The sequence below is a fragment of the Pipistrellus hanaki genome (assembly GCF_964339955.1).
Source record: "Pipistrellus hanaki genome assembly, chromosome: 5".
NCBI classification, from domain to species: Eukaryota; Metazoa; Chordata; class Mammalia; order Chiroptera; family Vespertilionidae; genus Pipistrellus; species Pipistrellus hanaki.
In genome coordinates, this window is record NC_140507.1 from 26747564 (window position 1) to 26764864 (window position 17301).

General features: G+C 36.7%; 1 protein-coding gene across 3 annotated transcripts in view; it reads right to left on the bottom strand.

The window, feature by feature from the left end:
• Positions 1-2390: 2390 nt before the first annotated feature.
• The window catches only part of UBE2D2 (ubiquitin conjugating enzyme E2 D2), a 48999-nt gene continuing 34088 nt past the window's right edge, over positions 2391-17301 (bottom strand). For 2 of the 3 annotated variants that reach the window (XM_084885118.1, XM_084885120.1), the window contains 5 exons: positions 12975-13006; positions 12818-12895; positions 12625-12730; positions 6310-6403; positions 2391-4058 (listed from right to left, as the gene is read on the bottom strand). In XM_084885118.1, the coding sequence (XP_084741244.1) occupies positions 4013-4058; positions 6310-6403; positions 12625-12730; positions 12818-12895; positions 12975-13006 (356 nt within the window). In that variant the 3' untranslated portion in view covers positions 2391-4012. The remainder of the gene's footprint in view (positions 4059-6309; positions 6404-12624; positions 12731-12817; positions 12896-12974; positions 13007-17301) is intronic. The other variant, XM_084885119.1, reaches the window with a different exon arrangement.

Below are 17301 nucleotides of genomic sequence, written 5' to 3' on the forward strand. Positions count from 1 at the left end.
GAACAAGTGACCCCGGGCAAGGAGATTAGTTCCTGGAAAAATGATAGCTACCACCACTCATATCCTTAGAAGTCTGAAAAGAATACACAGCACATTTACCAAGGTTGGCACTGCTCTTCCCTGGACAGCAGTTACCAGAGGCCTGGCCAGGCACTTAGTGGCTTCTTCTCTGCCTTTCCAAATGTAGTCAACCATTTGTTTGAGAGTACACCTTAGGGCAATCATGAGCCCTAGCCCTGGAAAAGGCATTCTACCAATAACTTACACAGGAGGTTAAAAACAAAAACCTCACTCAATAGAAAACTATTAAGTTTCTGTCTTGATGCTAAGATATTCATAGCTCTACCATCTGCTAAGAGACAGAGTATACTTTGCCTTCAATCAGGTACAGCTCCACAAATAATTCAAAGATGAAAAGTGACCACTTACAAGAAAAATGTCGCCTCTATCTCAACCAGTCCAGGAACAGTCACTGAGAAAGGGCAAAGCTGGTTGGTAACTGTGTTGTTATACATCACCTACTGAGACCCAAGGCCTTAAAGCTTTAGTAGTCCCATCTTTTGAACTTTCCTACTTAAAATAAAATATAGCAATAATGGGGGAATTAATACTATAAATATTAACTCTGGCAAAGAGATCCCATAGCCAGTTTTCATATTTCTAAGCCCATCCCAGGAATTGGCCTGGAAATATTCAGAGGGCCTGATTATTAACCACTTATACCAGCCGGGGCTAAGTATGATTAGAAAAAGATTTTAAAGAAAGGCTTTTGTCAGGCAGTAAACTCAGAGCCACTTTTCATCTAAGTGCATACACAACATAAGGAAAAATTAAATAAGGAACAGGCTCTAAGAATGTCCCCAAGGTCTATTTTCTCTCCTTAGATGTGTATAAATGCATATTTGATAGTCTACTACCTTCAGTTATTTTCATATTAAAAATTTTTCTCTTATATAATATCAAACCCACCAAAATAACCCATCATCACTTGAAATAGAGTATTCACAAATAATGAGTTCTTAACACTGGTAACTCTTTTCTGCAGGGGCAATAAAGATGTTTATTTCTGAGTAGGAAGAAAATATATGCTCATAATTCAGAAGACCCAAGAACTGAAGAAAGTTCTATTAAAATCTAGCCACCAGGTGTTAAGGTGTACTGTAGAGCAGACTGAAACAAAACCCACAGTTTCACCTTAATTGAAAATAAGGAACAGTTTACAGCTGTAATGAAGAAATAATTCACCTCTCATGACAATCTACCTAGAGCTCAAAATAATTTGTTGAGGCAAAGACTCAAAAAGTGTAATACTGGAGCAGTAGGAAGCATAATGATTGCCTCTATTGCTAAAATCTTTTTCTAAGGGGCAATAGAGGGCAGAGAACATGAATCCCTTTCTCTGACCACCACCATAACCTTCTCTCTACAGACCTCCCTGCCACTCCCTACCCCAACAGCGTTTCTTCCAAGTCTCTGTACTACCCGAAGTATAGAAACCAGGACAACGCTAACTTTGACCACTGGCCAATAACAGAGCATGTATCTGAAATCATGTAGTTTCACAAAGAGAAACTACTCCAACTATAACTTGACCCAGCACTCCATGTAATTAAGAAGCAAAGCAAAGCAAAGCAAAGGGAAACCATACAATTGACATTCCCTTAAACTACTGCCTCGCTAAGATAATCAGGGTTATTGCAAACAAGCTTTCACATGTGATAAAGCTGAGACACTCCTGTAAAAAGCAATGTGAGAACCATCCTGAGTGACACATACATTTATTTATTTATTTATTTATTTAATTTATTTATTTGGTGAGAAGGGAAGGTACCTCCCTGACTGAGCCTTCATTCTGACCAAGGCATATATTTATGAAGTGAACCAAATATGCTCCATACTCAAATGAGCAAAACCAAACTGCATTCAAAGGTCTAATGTTTATGACTATGTAAACTCTTTCATTAGAAACTTGCACACCAGGATGTCTTACTTAGCACTTAAAAAATACTTATGGAACTTTTTGTAAAAATATTTACATTTTGACCTAATAAATAGTAATGAACTGGCAGCTCTCTAAGATAACAAAGAATCAGCTTTAAGGATGTGTGCAACTGTCCCATACTCAACAGTACAGTTAATAGCAAGTCAAAAATTGATGAATTCCCACCTGCCCATGATAATGAGAATACAAGATAATTTTAAATTAGAGCTCAATTTTAACTCCTTTCCCCACAACTGTTAACAGTCAAACCTTCTTTGCAAGGTCAAGAATGCTAGAAATACTAATAAGTAGTCAACAGCTAAAATGCAACACTTTAATAGTTTTCAGGTTATGTCACACTTTAGTTCTGAGATGGGAGAGTAGTGACACGGAAGATAAGACAAGTTGAACAAGTTTAAAACCAAAAGCAGTGGACATTTATTCCTCAATTTTTGTGCAAGAGTGTAAAGATGCATTTGAAAGAACCTAATGGCTAGTGAGCACCAGCCATGGCCTTCAGGCTGGCCAGGTTTACAATTAGATTAGAAGGAGGGGAAAAAAGGTAACTTGCCTAGTTCACATGAATGATGTTTCTGGCAAACACAGTTGTTTACAAGTTTCAAACTACATTTTACTAGAGTCAAGGGAAGACTTCAAAAAAGCCACATACAGTACAATTTAAAATTGAACATCCTGCAATGTTAGTGCAAAGTAATTATGAAGACTCTCCAATACAAGATTGTGCTCATGTTTCCCAGGTTTGGTCAATGTTGCTCTTTTACAATCACAGAAGCTTAACTTACCAAATAGCAATGCCTTTGTTTTATGTCCTATGTACCAAGGGAATGTCACAAGGTTTTGGTGAAATGCACTTGGTTTCATTAATAAAGAAAATTTCTTATTTAGTTTAACAGTCATGTTCCTGGAATACTATACATATAAATTTCATGGAAAAGCTTTTAAGCTTATGCCCTTATCTTGTTCAGTGAAATTACTTTCAAGATATCCTTTTTACTATGTAAACTGGAACTGTTTCATGATTTTGAAATACAACCAGTATAAATGAAAACCAAAAGCAGTGGACATTTAAAGAATAAGGGGAAAATCCACCATTAATTTCAGCTAGATAAAGTTCTTAAAATCAAAAAGCCTATTCACACAAAATTATATGTAATGACTGTAGTAATCAGTTTATTACACAGATTAATCATTCTTGAACGTACAAGCTCCAGAGGAGCAACTGAGTCTTTAAATATACACAAGTATTTCCATCAAATGAATTTTCACCCTTACATCCAGAAAGACCTAAGCAGTTAAAAACATAAGAAAAATAAGAGCTATTAGCTATGTATTAACTGAGAAACCACATACAAACCAAAGAATATGGGAGAGAGAAAGGAGGGCCGGAAGGACGGGGATTGCAGGGTGGGGTAATGTAAGAGGTGGGAACCAAGCCCATCACACTTCAGATACTAACAGCTCCAATCCAGTTAAAACTTAGACCTTAAAATACAGGATGTGGGTAGGTTTTAATCTGGTTGGTCATAACTTTCACCTAAGATGTAGGTCCTTCAGCATAAAACGAATACAGAAACAGCTTCATGTTCTTCGCCTTGCTTTTCATATCTGTTTTGAGTTTAAAAGGATTCCACTTAAAAAAAACATCTCCTACAGGTCAGTGGGCTTTTCTTTCCCATCCAAGCACACAACATACCCACCACCCCTCAATTTGTAGTTATCCAAATTTAAGTCAATAGGAAAGCTTTTAGTCTCACACCTAGTTATGTCTGAAGAACTGGCTTGTCACATACACACTTCTCTGCTAGGAGGCAATGTTGGTACAGAAGTACAGTATTTCTATTTGTTGTTCGAAGTATGTACAACACGCAGCACTGCTGTATCAGGTAAACATGTGCACAGGGGAAGATGAGGCGTGGGCTCATAGAAAGCAGTCAAATGGAAATCAAAAGGACTTTCTCTTTGAGAGTTCCCCTATCTTTATTTGTAGAGGTTATCCAATAATTTCTTTAATTACATCGCATACTTCTGAGTCCATTCCCGAGCTATTCTGTTGTACCTGTACACACAAAGAGAAGCTTAGCTTAACACAGGTGAGAAGTCAGTCAGAAGACACCATTCATTATCCCATCTTTTATCCTCTCTAGTGTTCAGAATGTATTTTAACAATTTGGTTTCTAAAATGAATAGGTCTATTGCTCCAGAACATTCTAGTACTAAAAATAAGGAGGCCAAAAGGTTCGCTAATTCTTTGATTTAAAAAGGGATGCAGGCCCATCCAGTGTTGCCCAGTGATTGAGTGTCAACCCATGAACCAGGAGATCACAGATCAATTCCCAGTCAGGGCACATGTCTGGGTTGCAGGATCCATCCCCAGTAGTAAAGGAGGGGAGAGGGAAGGGGGGACCTCAAGAGGCAGCAATCGATTTTTCTCTCCCTTCCTCTCTGAAATCAATAAAAACATATTAGTCCTAGCTGGTTTGGCTCAGTGAACAGAGCACTGGCACCATGGACTGAAGGGTCACAGTTTCAATACCAAGTCAAGGGCATATACCTTGGTTGCAGGCTAGATTCCCATCCGTGTGGGAACAACCAACTCATGTGTCTCTGTCACACTGATGTTTCTCTCTCTGTGTCTCTCCCCCTCTCTTCTACTTTCTCTAAAAATCAATGGAAAAATATCCACAGATGAGGATTAACAACAAAAACATATTTTAAAAACAATTAAAAAATAAATAAAAAGGAAAGCAGGCAAGTTCTTCTGAACATTACAACTGCAATGGCTTAGAAAATGCCTTTTTGTTTATGCCCACAATTCCAGATATTTGACAAAATGGTTCTCCAATTAAAAAAAAATGTATTTGAATAAATTCACAAATAGAAAAAAGCATGATCTAATTTTATTCTGAATGTAGCCAGAAATACATGACTACAGAGACTATTCAAACCTAAGTACAGACAAAACTAAACTAATAACCAACTGCTGTTACAATCCCCCAATGCCCCACTTAAAAATATGTCATCTAGCCTTGGTTGGTGTGGCTTGGTTGGGTAGAGTGCCGTCTCATACACCAAAAGGCTGCAGTTTCAGTCCACAACTGGGGGGTTGGGGGGATAGTACAAGAGGCAGCCAATTTATGTTTTTCTTTCTCTTTCTTTCTCTCTCTCTCTCTCTCCCCCCACTTTCTCTGCCTTCTTTTAAAAATAAACAAAACAAATCCCTGGGTGAAGATCAAGAAAACACACACACACACACACACACACACACACACAAAAAAAAAATTATATCTATATGCCTATCTTACCCAGTAGAATTTAAATAATTCTTTATATTTTAACTTTAGAAAATTATCCACTTTTCCCCACCTATTTCCTCCTATTTTAATGAATATACCCCCAAAAAAGATCAGAATACTTTTAGTTACTATTTCTTTGGATATCTTGACCCTTCTTAACAGTTTATAGTACAATTCCAAAATATGTTAATTCTACATTAAGTTTTATTTTTTTTGAAGGAAATTTTGGGTTTTCATGGTAGAGATGTTTGGGACTCAAATCTATTCATTTTCCTATCAAGTCTATTTTGTAGAGATCAAGGGCTTCTGAGAGGTAAAGAAAAAGTTTACATGCCCTTTATCATTCAGTTTAACAATGAATGATGGCATTTATTTTCTTTCTTTTTAAAATTATACCAAATGGTAGAAAAACAATTTTCTTTCCCCATTAATTTCCAAATAGCTAAGAAAATTGGGCTCTTGATGCAAAATGAGTTATATATCAAAAGCCAAGAAGACATAAAACTGTTGAAAATATAATGCAGAAAAGTTTCTCTAGACCAGCAGTCGCCAACCTTTCAGACCTCATGGTGGTTTAAGGAAACCTTTGGAGCAGCGGTCACAGGTCACCACTGGTGGTCTGTGAAACAGGAAAGGTTGGTGACCACTGTTTTAGACAGTAGGAGTCATATGAAATAATTAAGAGATAATATCAGCTCTGGCTGGGAAGCTCAGTTAGTTAGAGCATTGGCCTGATACAGCAAGGGTGTGGATTCCATCCCTGGTCAGGGCACATACAAAAACCAACCAATGAATGCATTAATAATAAGCAAAACAACAAATTAATGTTTCTCTCTCTCTCTCAAATCAATAAAAAGTATCAATGCAAATATTCCTCTTTTCTATCCCCAGGTGAATGTATTAGGATTTCATTTTCAATATCTGATCTATACCCAGCCCTTAGTTAAGGAAGATTTGAGTCCCAAACATCTCTACCATACCACAGGTACTTTTCTGTATGGTGGCCATACTTACTTTTCTCTATCTGTTTTGTAGATCCGAGCAATCTCAGGCACTAAAGGATCATCTGGATTAGGATCACACAACAGAGAACAGATGGACAAGAGTACTAGAATGAAGAAAACATATAAATTAGTAAGAATAAAAGCAAAGAATTCAAAGAAACATGAGGTGCCAACACATGAGAAAATTCTAAGAATTTACTTATATTGCTGTGCCTAGCAGCTTTGTTAAGCTCTACCTAACTTTACAGTTACAGTAATCAACAAAGATTATAAGATTTCTCTATGCTTAAATCCCTAAGGAAATTAGCCTAGGCTGGTGAAGTGACTTGCCCAATGTCCCATTAGTTAGTAATTATAGTGAAATTAGAATCCAGGTCTTCCAAATCCCGGACCAATGACACTTTTTCAGAGCTCATAAACTTTAATCTTTTAGAAACCCATGTTCAGGAATAAATGGCTTTCAAAATTCCAAAGACAACCACACTAATGAATGTTCTTAGTCAGAAATAACCAACATGAAATCCAACAATCACTGCTTTCTCAATGGCAGATATTACATTCAGATGCAATGGATCTGTGTCATTTTCAGTTGAAAACAATTTAATCCAAGAACATAAAGGTTAGTATTTGCCCCCAAATGGGGCTAGCCATACTTATTACAGAGGGTACAATACACTTCTACTAAAGTCTCAAATTCTTTACAGTGACGAGTTAGAATCTCATCTAAGCAGAAAATCTCAATAGCACAATTTCCTCGGTTAAATTCTTTGTTAATTTATGTACTTATTATTGATGTAAAAAGAAAGCCAAGGCCACTAATTACATAAAATACAGTGGCTTCTGGTATACTGAAATAAATCCCAATCCTTCTATTCTGAGACTAACAGAACTCAGCTTTAATGTTTGGCAGCAAGAGATAATAATTCTGATCTCACTTTACTCCCAAAACATCAATTTAGCAGGAGAGGATTTATTCATTTTCCTATCAAGTCTATTTTGTAGAGATCAAGGGCTTCTGAGAGGTAAAGAAAAAGTTTACATGCCCTTTATCATTCAGTTTAACAAAAAAAGCTATTTCCTTGCCTTAAGAATATATGGAAAATAAAAAACATCAGGAAAGATGTTTTCTGACTCTTCATTCCTGTTGCCCACAATTCTGGCAGATGGCATTCCCAAAACATCTTCTCTTCCCATTGTCAGGTATATCACCTGATGCCCTCTTCAAGCACAGAACATCCTAACAGCAATTAGGAAAGATTTCATGTATTTCCTGGAAATGACAACAGGGAGTTATAGATTTTTGAATGTTCATGAAATTACTGACTATAAAAAGAAGAAACTTGTCCAGCCTATCAAACTGGGAAGAGTACAACTGATTCTTCACCTAAAATTAGACATACTACCAAAACAGTATCAGTTACCAATTTTATTTTTTTTATTAATATATTTTTCATTGATTTCAGTGAGGAAGGGAGAGGGAGAGATAGAAATGTCAATGATGAGAATCATTGATCAGCTGTCTCCTGAACACCCCTGACTGGGGATTGAGCCCACAACTGGGGCATGTGCCCTTGACCGGAATCGAACCTGGGACCCTTCAGTTCATAGGCTGATGCTCTACCCACTGAGCAAAACCTGCTAGGGCTAAATTTTTCTTTATTTACAATTCTGATTATTTCAATAAGGTGACTTTTAAAAGATACATTTTAAAGAAATAACTTGTCTTACTTTCTTTCCAGGAAAGGAAACTGGAGTGGTGGTTATCTGGACCTGGTAAAAGGATTCTTAGTATACTACTTAGTTCCTTTAATTCACAGAAAATTGATTTTGCCTTATAATCCAATTTGTTAAACTGAATGCCTTATATACCTTCTTTCGCTGTAAAGAAACTAACTCCTATTTCTACAACCTGTATAAACTTTTCACTGAAATAACTAATTTTTCACCTATGTATACATATTCATCTGTATATATTCATTTTCATTAGTGTCATAACCCAGTCACTTCCAATTCTAAAAACATATAACAAAGAGGCTTTATGGTACATTTATCTAAGTTTTCAATATATTCAGATATCTAACATATATAGTCAGAGTAGAGAGAAATTCGAGTCAAAATTATGGCCCTTGAAAGCAGACTATATTAAAGGGAAAATTGCCCTGACTGATATTGCTCAGTGGTGAGCGCGTTGGCCTGAGCACTGAAGGATTGTAGGTTTGATTCCCTATCAAGTGCACACACTTGGTTTACAATTAATCTGTCTTGATATCTCTCTCTGTCTCTTTCTCCCCTCCTCTCCCTCACTCTCTTCCACTAAAAATCAATGAAAAATAAAATAAAATCCTATGGTGAGGATTAACAAAGAAAGAAAGAAAAAGAAGAAAATAATTATTTACAACAGGACTCAGGTCTTTCACAGAATTGCTTGCTTATACATTCCATTTACAAAAAGGAATCATTAAAACATTAAACCTAGACACCCTGATATAATCAAATTCACTAAAATAGCACTGCAATGATTTTAAAAGATAGCTACCCAAATAGAAGGAACATTAAGTCAAATAAAACTAGTAGCCCCTTATGATTGAGAGTAACTGAAAAATCAACACTAGGCACAGAAGAGGAAGGAAAAAAAAAAATCTGTGGTAACAATTTCAGCTATATAGATCTTCCAACCGCCCCCCCCCCCCCCCCTAATCCCAGCCACACACACTATTCCACCTCTCTTGGTCCCCTAATTTTACTAAATTTATTTCTCTACTGCTAACTGCTACTTTGTGCAGGAAGAGCAAGCAGGCCAGGAAGTCACAAGAAAAGTATATGAACACTTTCACAAGCAGCCCATGACTTACAAAGGGCCTACAAAAAGAAAAGAGGCTACTTATCTGATAAACTATGTTACAATTTAAAACGTGGTCCTCTAGTTCTTTGTTTTTGATTTTTGCCTAGATCTCTTCCCCCCCACAATTTTAATTTAATGCCCCAGAGTTCTTGTTTCCTTTAAAAAAATTAATGTCAGAATATACAAGTTTTATAATAATTATAACGTGACAAATATACACTTTGTACAATAATACCTTTATCCCAGTTATGTGAGTGCTTATAAGGAATCAGATAACTGTGCATTTTTGCTTTTTCAATCTTCATAACAATGAAATAGTAATTATCATCCCTATTCTCATGAAAGAAAGAAAACAAGCTTATTTGTCTAAAGTCTTATTCAATAAGAGGTGAAGCTGATATCTGAATATGGGTCGTTAGAACCAGAATGAATCTATGTTCTTTAACATGAAACTATGCTGCCTCTGTCTAAATGTGTACATTAAATAAATGATAAACTATAAGATGGAAAATAAAAATATTTTTATACACCAAATTTCAGCACGCAAATACCCAAACTGTTTCTTTGTACCTATTTTAACATACTTTTCTATATAACTTAAATTAGTGTATATTAATCTTATATTTTTTTTTTTTTCAAACACAGCATTTCCCCATTTTCACAGTATCTGTAAGGATCAATCTTCTTTTATTTTTAAAAATATATATTTTTGATTTTTTACAGAGAGGAAGGGATAGGGATAGAGAGCCAGAAACATCAATGAGAGAGAAACATCAACCAGCTACCTCCTGCACACTCCCTACTGAGTATGTACTCGCAACCAAGGTACATGCCTTTAACTGGAATCAAACCTGGGACCCTTCAGTGAGCCAAAATGGTTTCGGCCAATCCTCTTTTAAATGCATGTGTTAGAACTGATTTATTTCTTCCTCTATGGTTGGGCCTGTAAATAATTCCTAATTTTCAGAAATAAATAACACTGCCACAAATGTACTTGCACACAATGCTTTTTTATTATTGGGGTTGTTTTCTTATTACAAATGAATAAAACCAGAATTACTGGGTCAAAGGGTATTAATTATTAAGTCTAATCTCTTAATACATCCTGGGCTATACAAACCTATGCTACTATAGTATATGAATACTCATTGTAATGTACCTTATCAGCATTTAGTTTTCTTTTTGAAAGATCTTTGTTAATTAAAAAGGTGAATAATGGGAACTATAAATTTCTTTATTTTGTCCCTTTCTGTCCTCTCATCCACTGGAATCTACGTTTTTTTTTTTCTCTTACTGATTTATATGTTATTTGTATTATAAACATATTAGCCCGTTACCTTATTTACTACAGGCCCAGTGCATGAATTTGTGCAACAGTAGGGTCCCTCAGCCTGGCCTGCGGGATCGGATCAGGCTGAAACCGGCTCTCCCAGATCCCCCAAGGGGTTCCAGATTGTGATAGGGTGCAGGCCAGGCCTTGGGACCTTACTGGTGCATGATTAGGATTGGAGAGGGACACAGGAGATTTGGCCAGCTGGGGAAGGACCATGGGAGGACTCTAGGGCGTAGCCAGCCTGTCTTGCTGTCCTGATTGGCCAGACTCTAGCAGCAAGCTAACCTACCGATTGGAAGAGTCTGCCTCTGGTGGTCAGTGCATGTCATAGCGACTGGTCAACTGTCTGCCCCCTGGTGGGTAGTGTACATCATAGTGAGTGGTTGAGCAGCCTTAGCATATCATTAGCATATTATGCTTTGATTGGCTGAATGGATGACCAGATGACTGGACACTTAGCATATTAGGCTTTTATTATATTGGATGGTGCTGGAAGCCAGTTCCAGCATGTGATAATTGCAAGAGTTTTATCAAAAGGTTGATGGAACTTGGGGACTCAACAAGGGCCGAGTCACATATGGTATCACATGTTGGGAATAGGTGAAGGTATTCCCCCTGACCTGAATAGGATGATTATTTGCTGCCAGGGCATCTTAATCTACATGTTATTGCCTCCTGTTGGCCAAACACCTAAACAGCAGTAGACTATTCCCCATTCTGACAATGCTTCTGTACAGAAACCCTACCCTTCCACTTTGCCTTAGGACAGTTTGTGTTAATAAAAAGCAAGGGATCCTGAGACAAGGAGAAGTTAGCTCCTTTAGTTGAAGCTCCTCTGAACCCCAATGCCTTTCAAAATTATCTTTCGCTCTGGACTCTTACTTCAGTTACACACAGCTTTTCTCCAGATTACTGAACCCTTCTTAATGCTGAAACAAGAACCCTGGCAGGATGGCCTATGGCTTATATTTGTATTTTGACAACTTTAATCCACTTGTGATTTCATTTAGGTATGATATTGAAAGGTTGCACAATTTCAAATCAACACATTAAAGTTTATTAATTACCCAATCATCTCACTGACATTAAAAAAAAAAAAAAAATCCTGGGGCTGGGTAAAAAAGGCTTAAGAACTAAAAATTTGTAGTCACAAAACAGTTCCAGGAGTATAAAGTACAGCATGGGGAATATAGTTAACAATCCTAATATATAAAGAGCCAGGGTCCGTAACGTCCAAAACGACCGAACGGACAACTGAATGCCTGGCTGCACATGCAGCAGGCTCGGGTGGGTGGGGACTGGTGAGCGGGATGAACTGCTGACCTCTCGGTCCCTCCTGGGTCGCGGGCACTGTGGTGACTCAGCACTGACTGCTGCCGCCATCACTCCATGAACGCCCCACAGAGGGAGGCTCAGGCCACCTGCCAGGGGGCTCTGCAATTGTCCCAAAGAGGGAGGACTAGGCTACCCAGCTGGCAGTGGTGGGCGGGGCCTCCCTCTGCAGGGTGATCAATCAAGGGGCTCCTGGACTGCGAGAGGGTATAGGCCAGGCTGAAGAACCCCCAACCCCCGAGTGCACGAATTTTGTGCACCAGGCCTCTAGTATTGTAATAACCATGTATGGTGCGCCAGGTGAGTACTTGAAATATCCAGGAAGACCACTTTGTAAAGTATACGATTACCTAACAACTGTGCTATACACCTGAAACTGATACAAAATAATACTGAATATAAACTGTAACTGAAAAATAAGATGTTATAATATGAAAAAAAATCCCCCATCTACTCATGCAATTAATGTCTTATTTAGAAGAACTACTGGACCTTTCATTACAAAATTAGTAACTAACTTTCTCTATACATTTTCAAACACACAGGCAACTATATACCAAAGATTGTTAAGATGCTCAAATAAAAATTTATTTTCCAACCTATAGTATTTAGAATAGCAAAATGGAAAGAGTAGTCACAATCACAAAGAAATAATAAATATACTTGAAAATCCAATGCTCTCCATGGGTCTCAAGATCTATTATTTAAAAATAAGGGGAATTACTACTTCCTGTTACAATAAGTATAAGTAATACTTTAAAAAAAAACACTTTTAAAACACATTGCTTTATGTTGATATTGAATATCTATTCCATTACCTTTTGAAATAGTTAGTGCTGGAGACCACTGTGACCGCAGAATATCAAGACAAATGCTGCCATTACTGTTAATATTTGGATGATAAATTCTTGTTGTAAATGCAACCTATAGAAAAAAAGAAAAACATTTTTGTAAACTGGTTTATTAGTATCATATGAAACACATTAAAAGCAATTAACATATCCCAATTACCTTAGGTGGTTTGAAGGGATAATCTGTTGGGAAATGAATTGTCAAGAAAAATACTCCACCCTGATAGGGACTGTCATTCTGTTGATAACAAGAAAAGTGGGATTAAAATGAATGAATTACATAAACTATTTATTCTAAAATTAATGTGAATACTTACTGGCCCCATTATTGTAGCTTGCCAATGGAACACTGGAAAAGAACAACAATAAAATTATCATGAAGCAATATCCACACTGTACCTACATCATAATCTGTTCATTTATAAGCAATATGATGAGTCTTGGGCTGGATGAGGAATCTAAATAAAATTTTTGAGCCTGAAGTGAGAAAAAGGACTAGCATGGTCTAGCCCACTGATAAGATGCTCAATGAAAAAGTATTTGGGCTGAAACATGAAAATTCATGTCAAGGAGACAGAACTCTTTGACAAGCTTCAAAGTTCCACTTTTAAACAGATATTTCCTCACCTCAAAGGGTAAAAAAGAGCCAAAAAATTCAATTCTTTGATGTGTTACATCATTTCCCCAACACAAATATATATAATTTACTCTGAAGTAGATAATACTCAAATTAGGAAAGAATAGTTTTTACAAATGAGAAACGATTTCTAAAAGCTCTCTGTGTAGATCCTTAGAATTATTGGTTTCACAATTTAAAAAAAAATTAGCTGAAAGCTTCAAGCTTAATTATAAGTTCTAAGGAAAAGCCAAAGAAATTATAAAGTTGCATAATAATGAAATATTCTCTTCAAACAGCAAAAAATGACGCTTGTTCCATTTCAAAGGTGGTGTAACTAAGTACAGTATAGAACCCCAAAAGCCAGAATTTTCACTTACAAGCAAGCTACTCAGCACTTAACATTCATACTAAGATCTTGGCAAACTAAGAGATGTTATCACTGAGATTACATGTGAACCACTGAAACCAGGTAGGTTGTCACAAGTAGGAAATGTGAAAGCTAAGAAGTCATATGAAAATCCTCTGGAATGTCAGCCCATATCCTCTACCTCTGCATATGAAACTATGACTATGATTTTTTTGCTCCTCATTGAGGCCTGAACCCACAAATAGTATCCTGTTTATTATGAAAAAAAATGAAGGACAGGTATTGCTGAGGCTTCCCTTCTTAGAATACCCATTTTCTGCCAATCAACTTTTTAAAAAATATATATTTTAATTGATTTGTTTTTTACGGAGAGGAAGGGAGGGGGATAATTAGAAAGATCAATGAGAGAAATATTGTTTAGCTGCCTCCTGCACACTCCCTACTGGGGATGTGAACGCAACCAAGGTACATGTCCTTGACTAGAATTGAACCTAGGACCCTTCAGTCCACAGGCCGACGCTCTATCCACGGAGCCAAACCAGTTAGGGCTGCCAATCAACTTTTAAAAAAATATGGTTTTATTGATTTTTAGAGAGGGAAGGAGAAAGATGGTTAACATTGATGGCTGCCTCCTGCACATCCCCTACTGGGGATCATTCCTTTTGCGGCTGAATAATATTCTATTGTATGTATGTATGTATGTATGTACGTGTATATATATATACATATATATACATATATATATATACACATACATATATACATATATATATACACACACACACACACACACACCACCTTTTGTTTATCCCTTCATCAGTTGTTGGATATTTGTGATGTTCACATTTTTTGGCAATTATAAATAATGCTTCTATGAACATTTACGTACAAGTTTTTGTGTGAACATATGTTTTCATTTCTCTTGGATATATGCCTAAGGAGTGAACTCACTGGGTCACATATGGGTTAACTTTTTGAGGACTTGCCAGACTGTTTTCCAAATTGGCTGTACCATTTTTGTGTTCTGATCAGCAATGTATGAAGGTTCCAATTTCTCCATCTGCTCATCAACACTTGGTATTACAGTGGAACCTAATTTCTTGAACTTAATTTATTCCGGAAGGCCGTTCAAATCAGTTTTCCCCATTAGAAATAATGTAAATTGAATTAAGCCATTCCAGACCCCCAAATGATTACCAATTTTAACCTTTCTTATATACAGTATTTACTGTTTAACCTATAAACACTTTAAAAACAAAAAGAACATGAAATGTAAGTGAAAATTAACAAAAAGAAAATGAACCTTAAAAATTGAAAATTTAACTATTATAAGCAGCGACAAAAGCAAAAAAATATGAACATTCACAGCGCAATATATTGAAATTTTAATGGTAAACTGACTCATAATCATGCATTCTCTGTTTGTCACGAGAGGTGCGTGACTGATCATACAGGTATCAGCAACAGGAAAGGGTTGTCAGTTGAGAAGTGAATTGAGATGGCAGATGCTCAAGAAACAAAGTTCCACTGTATTTTTTTTTTTTTTAAATATATTTTATTTTTTATAGAAATGAAGGGAGAGGGATAGAGAGCTAGATACATCGATGAGAGAGAAACATCGACCAGCTGCCTCCTGCACAACCCCTACTGGGTATGTGCCCGCAACCAAGATACATGCCCTTGACCGGAATCGAACTGGGACACTTCAGTCCGCAGGCTGATGCTCTATCCACTGAGTCAAATCGGTTTTGGCTGTATTTGTCTTTTTTATTCTAGCTGTCGTAATGGGTATAAAGTGAAATCTGCCATTTCCTTAATGACTAATGATATTGAGCATCTCTCCATGTGCTTATTGGCCACTTGTGTATTTTCTTTGGAGAAATGTCTATTCAGATCCTTTACCCATTTTAAAACTGGGTTGTTTGTATTGTTGAATTTTAGTTTTTATAAATGTATTTTGGATAAATGTGTCTTATCAGAAATTATGACCTGCAAAATTTTTCTCCCAAACTGTGTCTTTTTGCTTTCTTAAAGCACCTACAATAGATTTTAAATTTTGATGAATTCTAATTTCTCTCTCTCTTTTTTTTTCTTTTATTACTTATACTTTGGGAGAGTTTTATTTAACTCTCTGAGGTAACAAGTTTTCTATCTGAGAAAGAAATGTGGTAGCATTAACTAGTTTGGAAGCAAAGGAAAATTACTTAAGCACACTGAAGAGAACTTAAAAAAATGAAATTTAATCCCCAGACCTTAAATACTTTCAAGTAAAGATTAGCTATTCTCAACTTTGAGGAATTTGTCTGAAGTAAAACCACTTTTGAAAGAGCATACAAATGCAGGTACACTATATAATAATGTGGAATGACAACTAGAATCATGAAACCTAAATATGAGATTACCCTGGGAACCTCTATGAGTCTTGCACTAGATTTTTCTCTAAAATAGTTCACAACTTCTAACTCCACTCATCCAAACTATTATTGTGAAGCTTAAATGAGATAACATTTTTTAAAAGTATTTGGCCTATCCTGTTTAGTATCAAATACTATAGTTACTAATACTGGACAGGTCTAAATATAATATTGCAAATGAGATTTTTCATCACATGCACTTGGTCTCATACTTTACTTGAGGCCTGGTACATGAATTCATGCACCACTGGGGGACCCTTGGCCTAGCCTGTGGGATCAGGCTGAAACCAGCTCCCTGACATCTCCCAAGGGGTCCTGGATTGTGATAGGATGCAGGCCAGGCCCTGGGTCCCCACTGGTGCACAATCGGGGCCAGGGAGGGATGCAGGAGATTGGCCATCCAGGGAGGAACCATGGGAGGGCTCCAGGGTGTGTCCAGCCCATCTCACTCAGTCCCGATCAGCTGGACCCCAGCAGCAAGCTAACCTACCAATTGGAGCGTCTGCCCCCTGGTGGTCAGTGAATGTTATAGCAAGCAGTTGAGTGGCCTTAGCATATCATTAGCATATTGTACTTTGATTGATTAAAGTTTAATCATTAAACGAACAACCAGACCCTTAACATATTAGGCTTTTATTATATAGGATAATATCTATCTTTTATCTGTAAAGCAATTCTTATAATAGGACCTCATTTTGATTCTTATGAATTTAGCAAACTAAAAACACCATTTCTTTTTAGTATGTTTTTAATAATTTTTAGAGGAAAGGAAAGGAGAGGGAGAGAAAAATATCTATTAGCTGCTTCCTAAACAGCCCCTAGTGGGGATTGAGCCTGCAACCTGGGCATGTGCCCTGACATCAAACAGAACCAGTGACCTCATGGTATATCAGAGGATGGCTCAACCGAGTCACACCAGCAAGAGCTATAAACACAATTCTTAAGAAATATCAGGAAAAAGTAGGTTTTAAACAAGATAATATATAACTTCATGTTTACTTGTCTTAATCTATACACTTTTCTTAACAAATGTTTCTAAGTATGCTCATTTTTTCTATTTGCTAAATATTTCATTTTTTGGTGAGTTTTGTGTAAAAAAGTGAGTCTTATTCACTTATCTTCCCTTTTAAAAAGGCTAGATGATGGTATAGCCAGATAATGGTATATGGGGGGAAAAGCTATGTTGAGACAAAGTAGAATGAAAAGAAAATTATTATCCAACATATATGGTAAGATTTAATAAA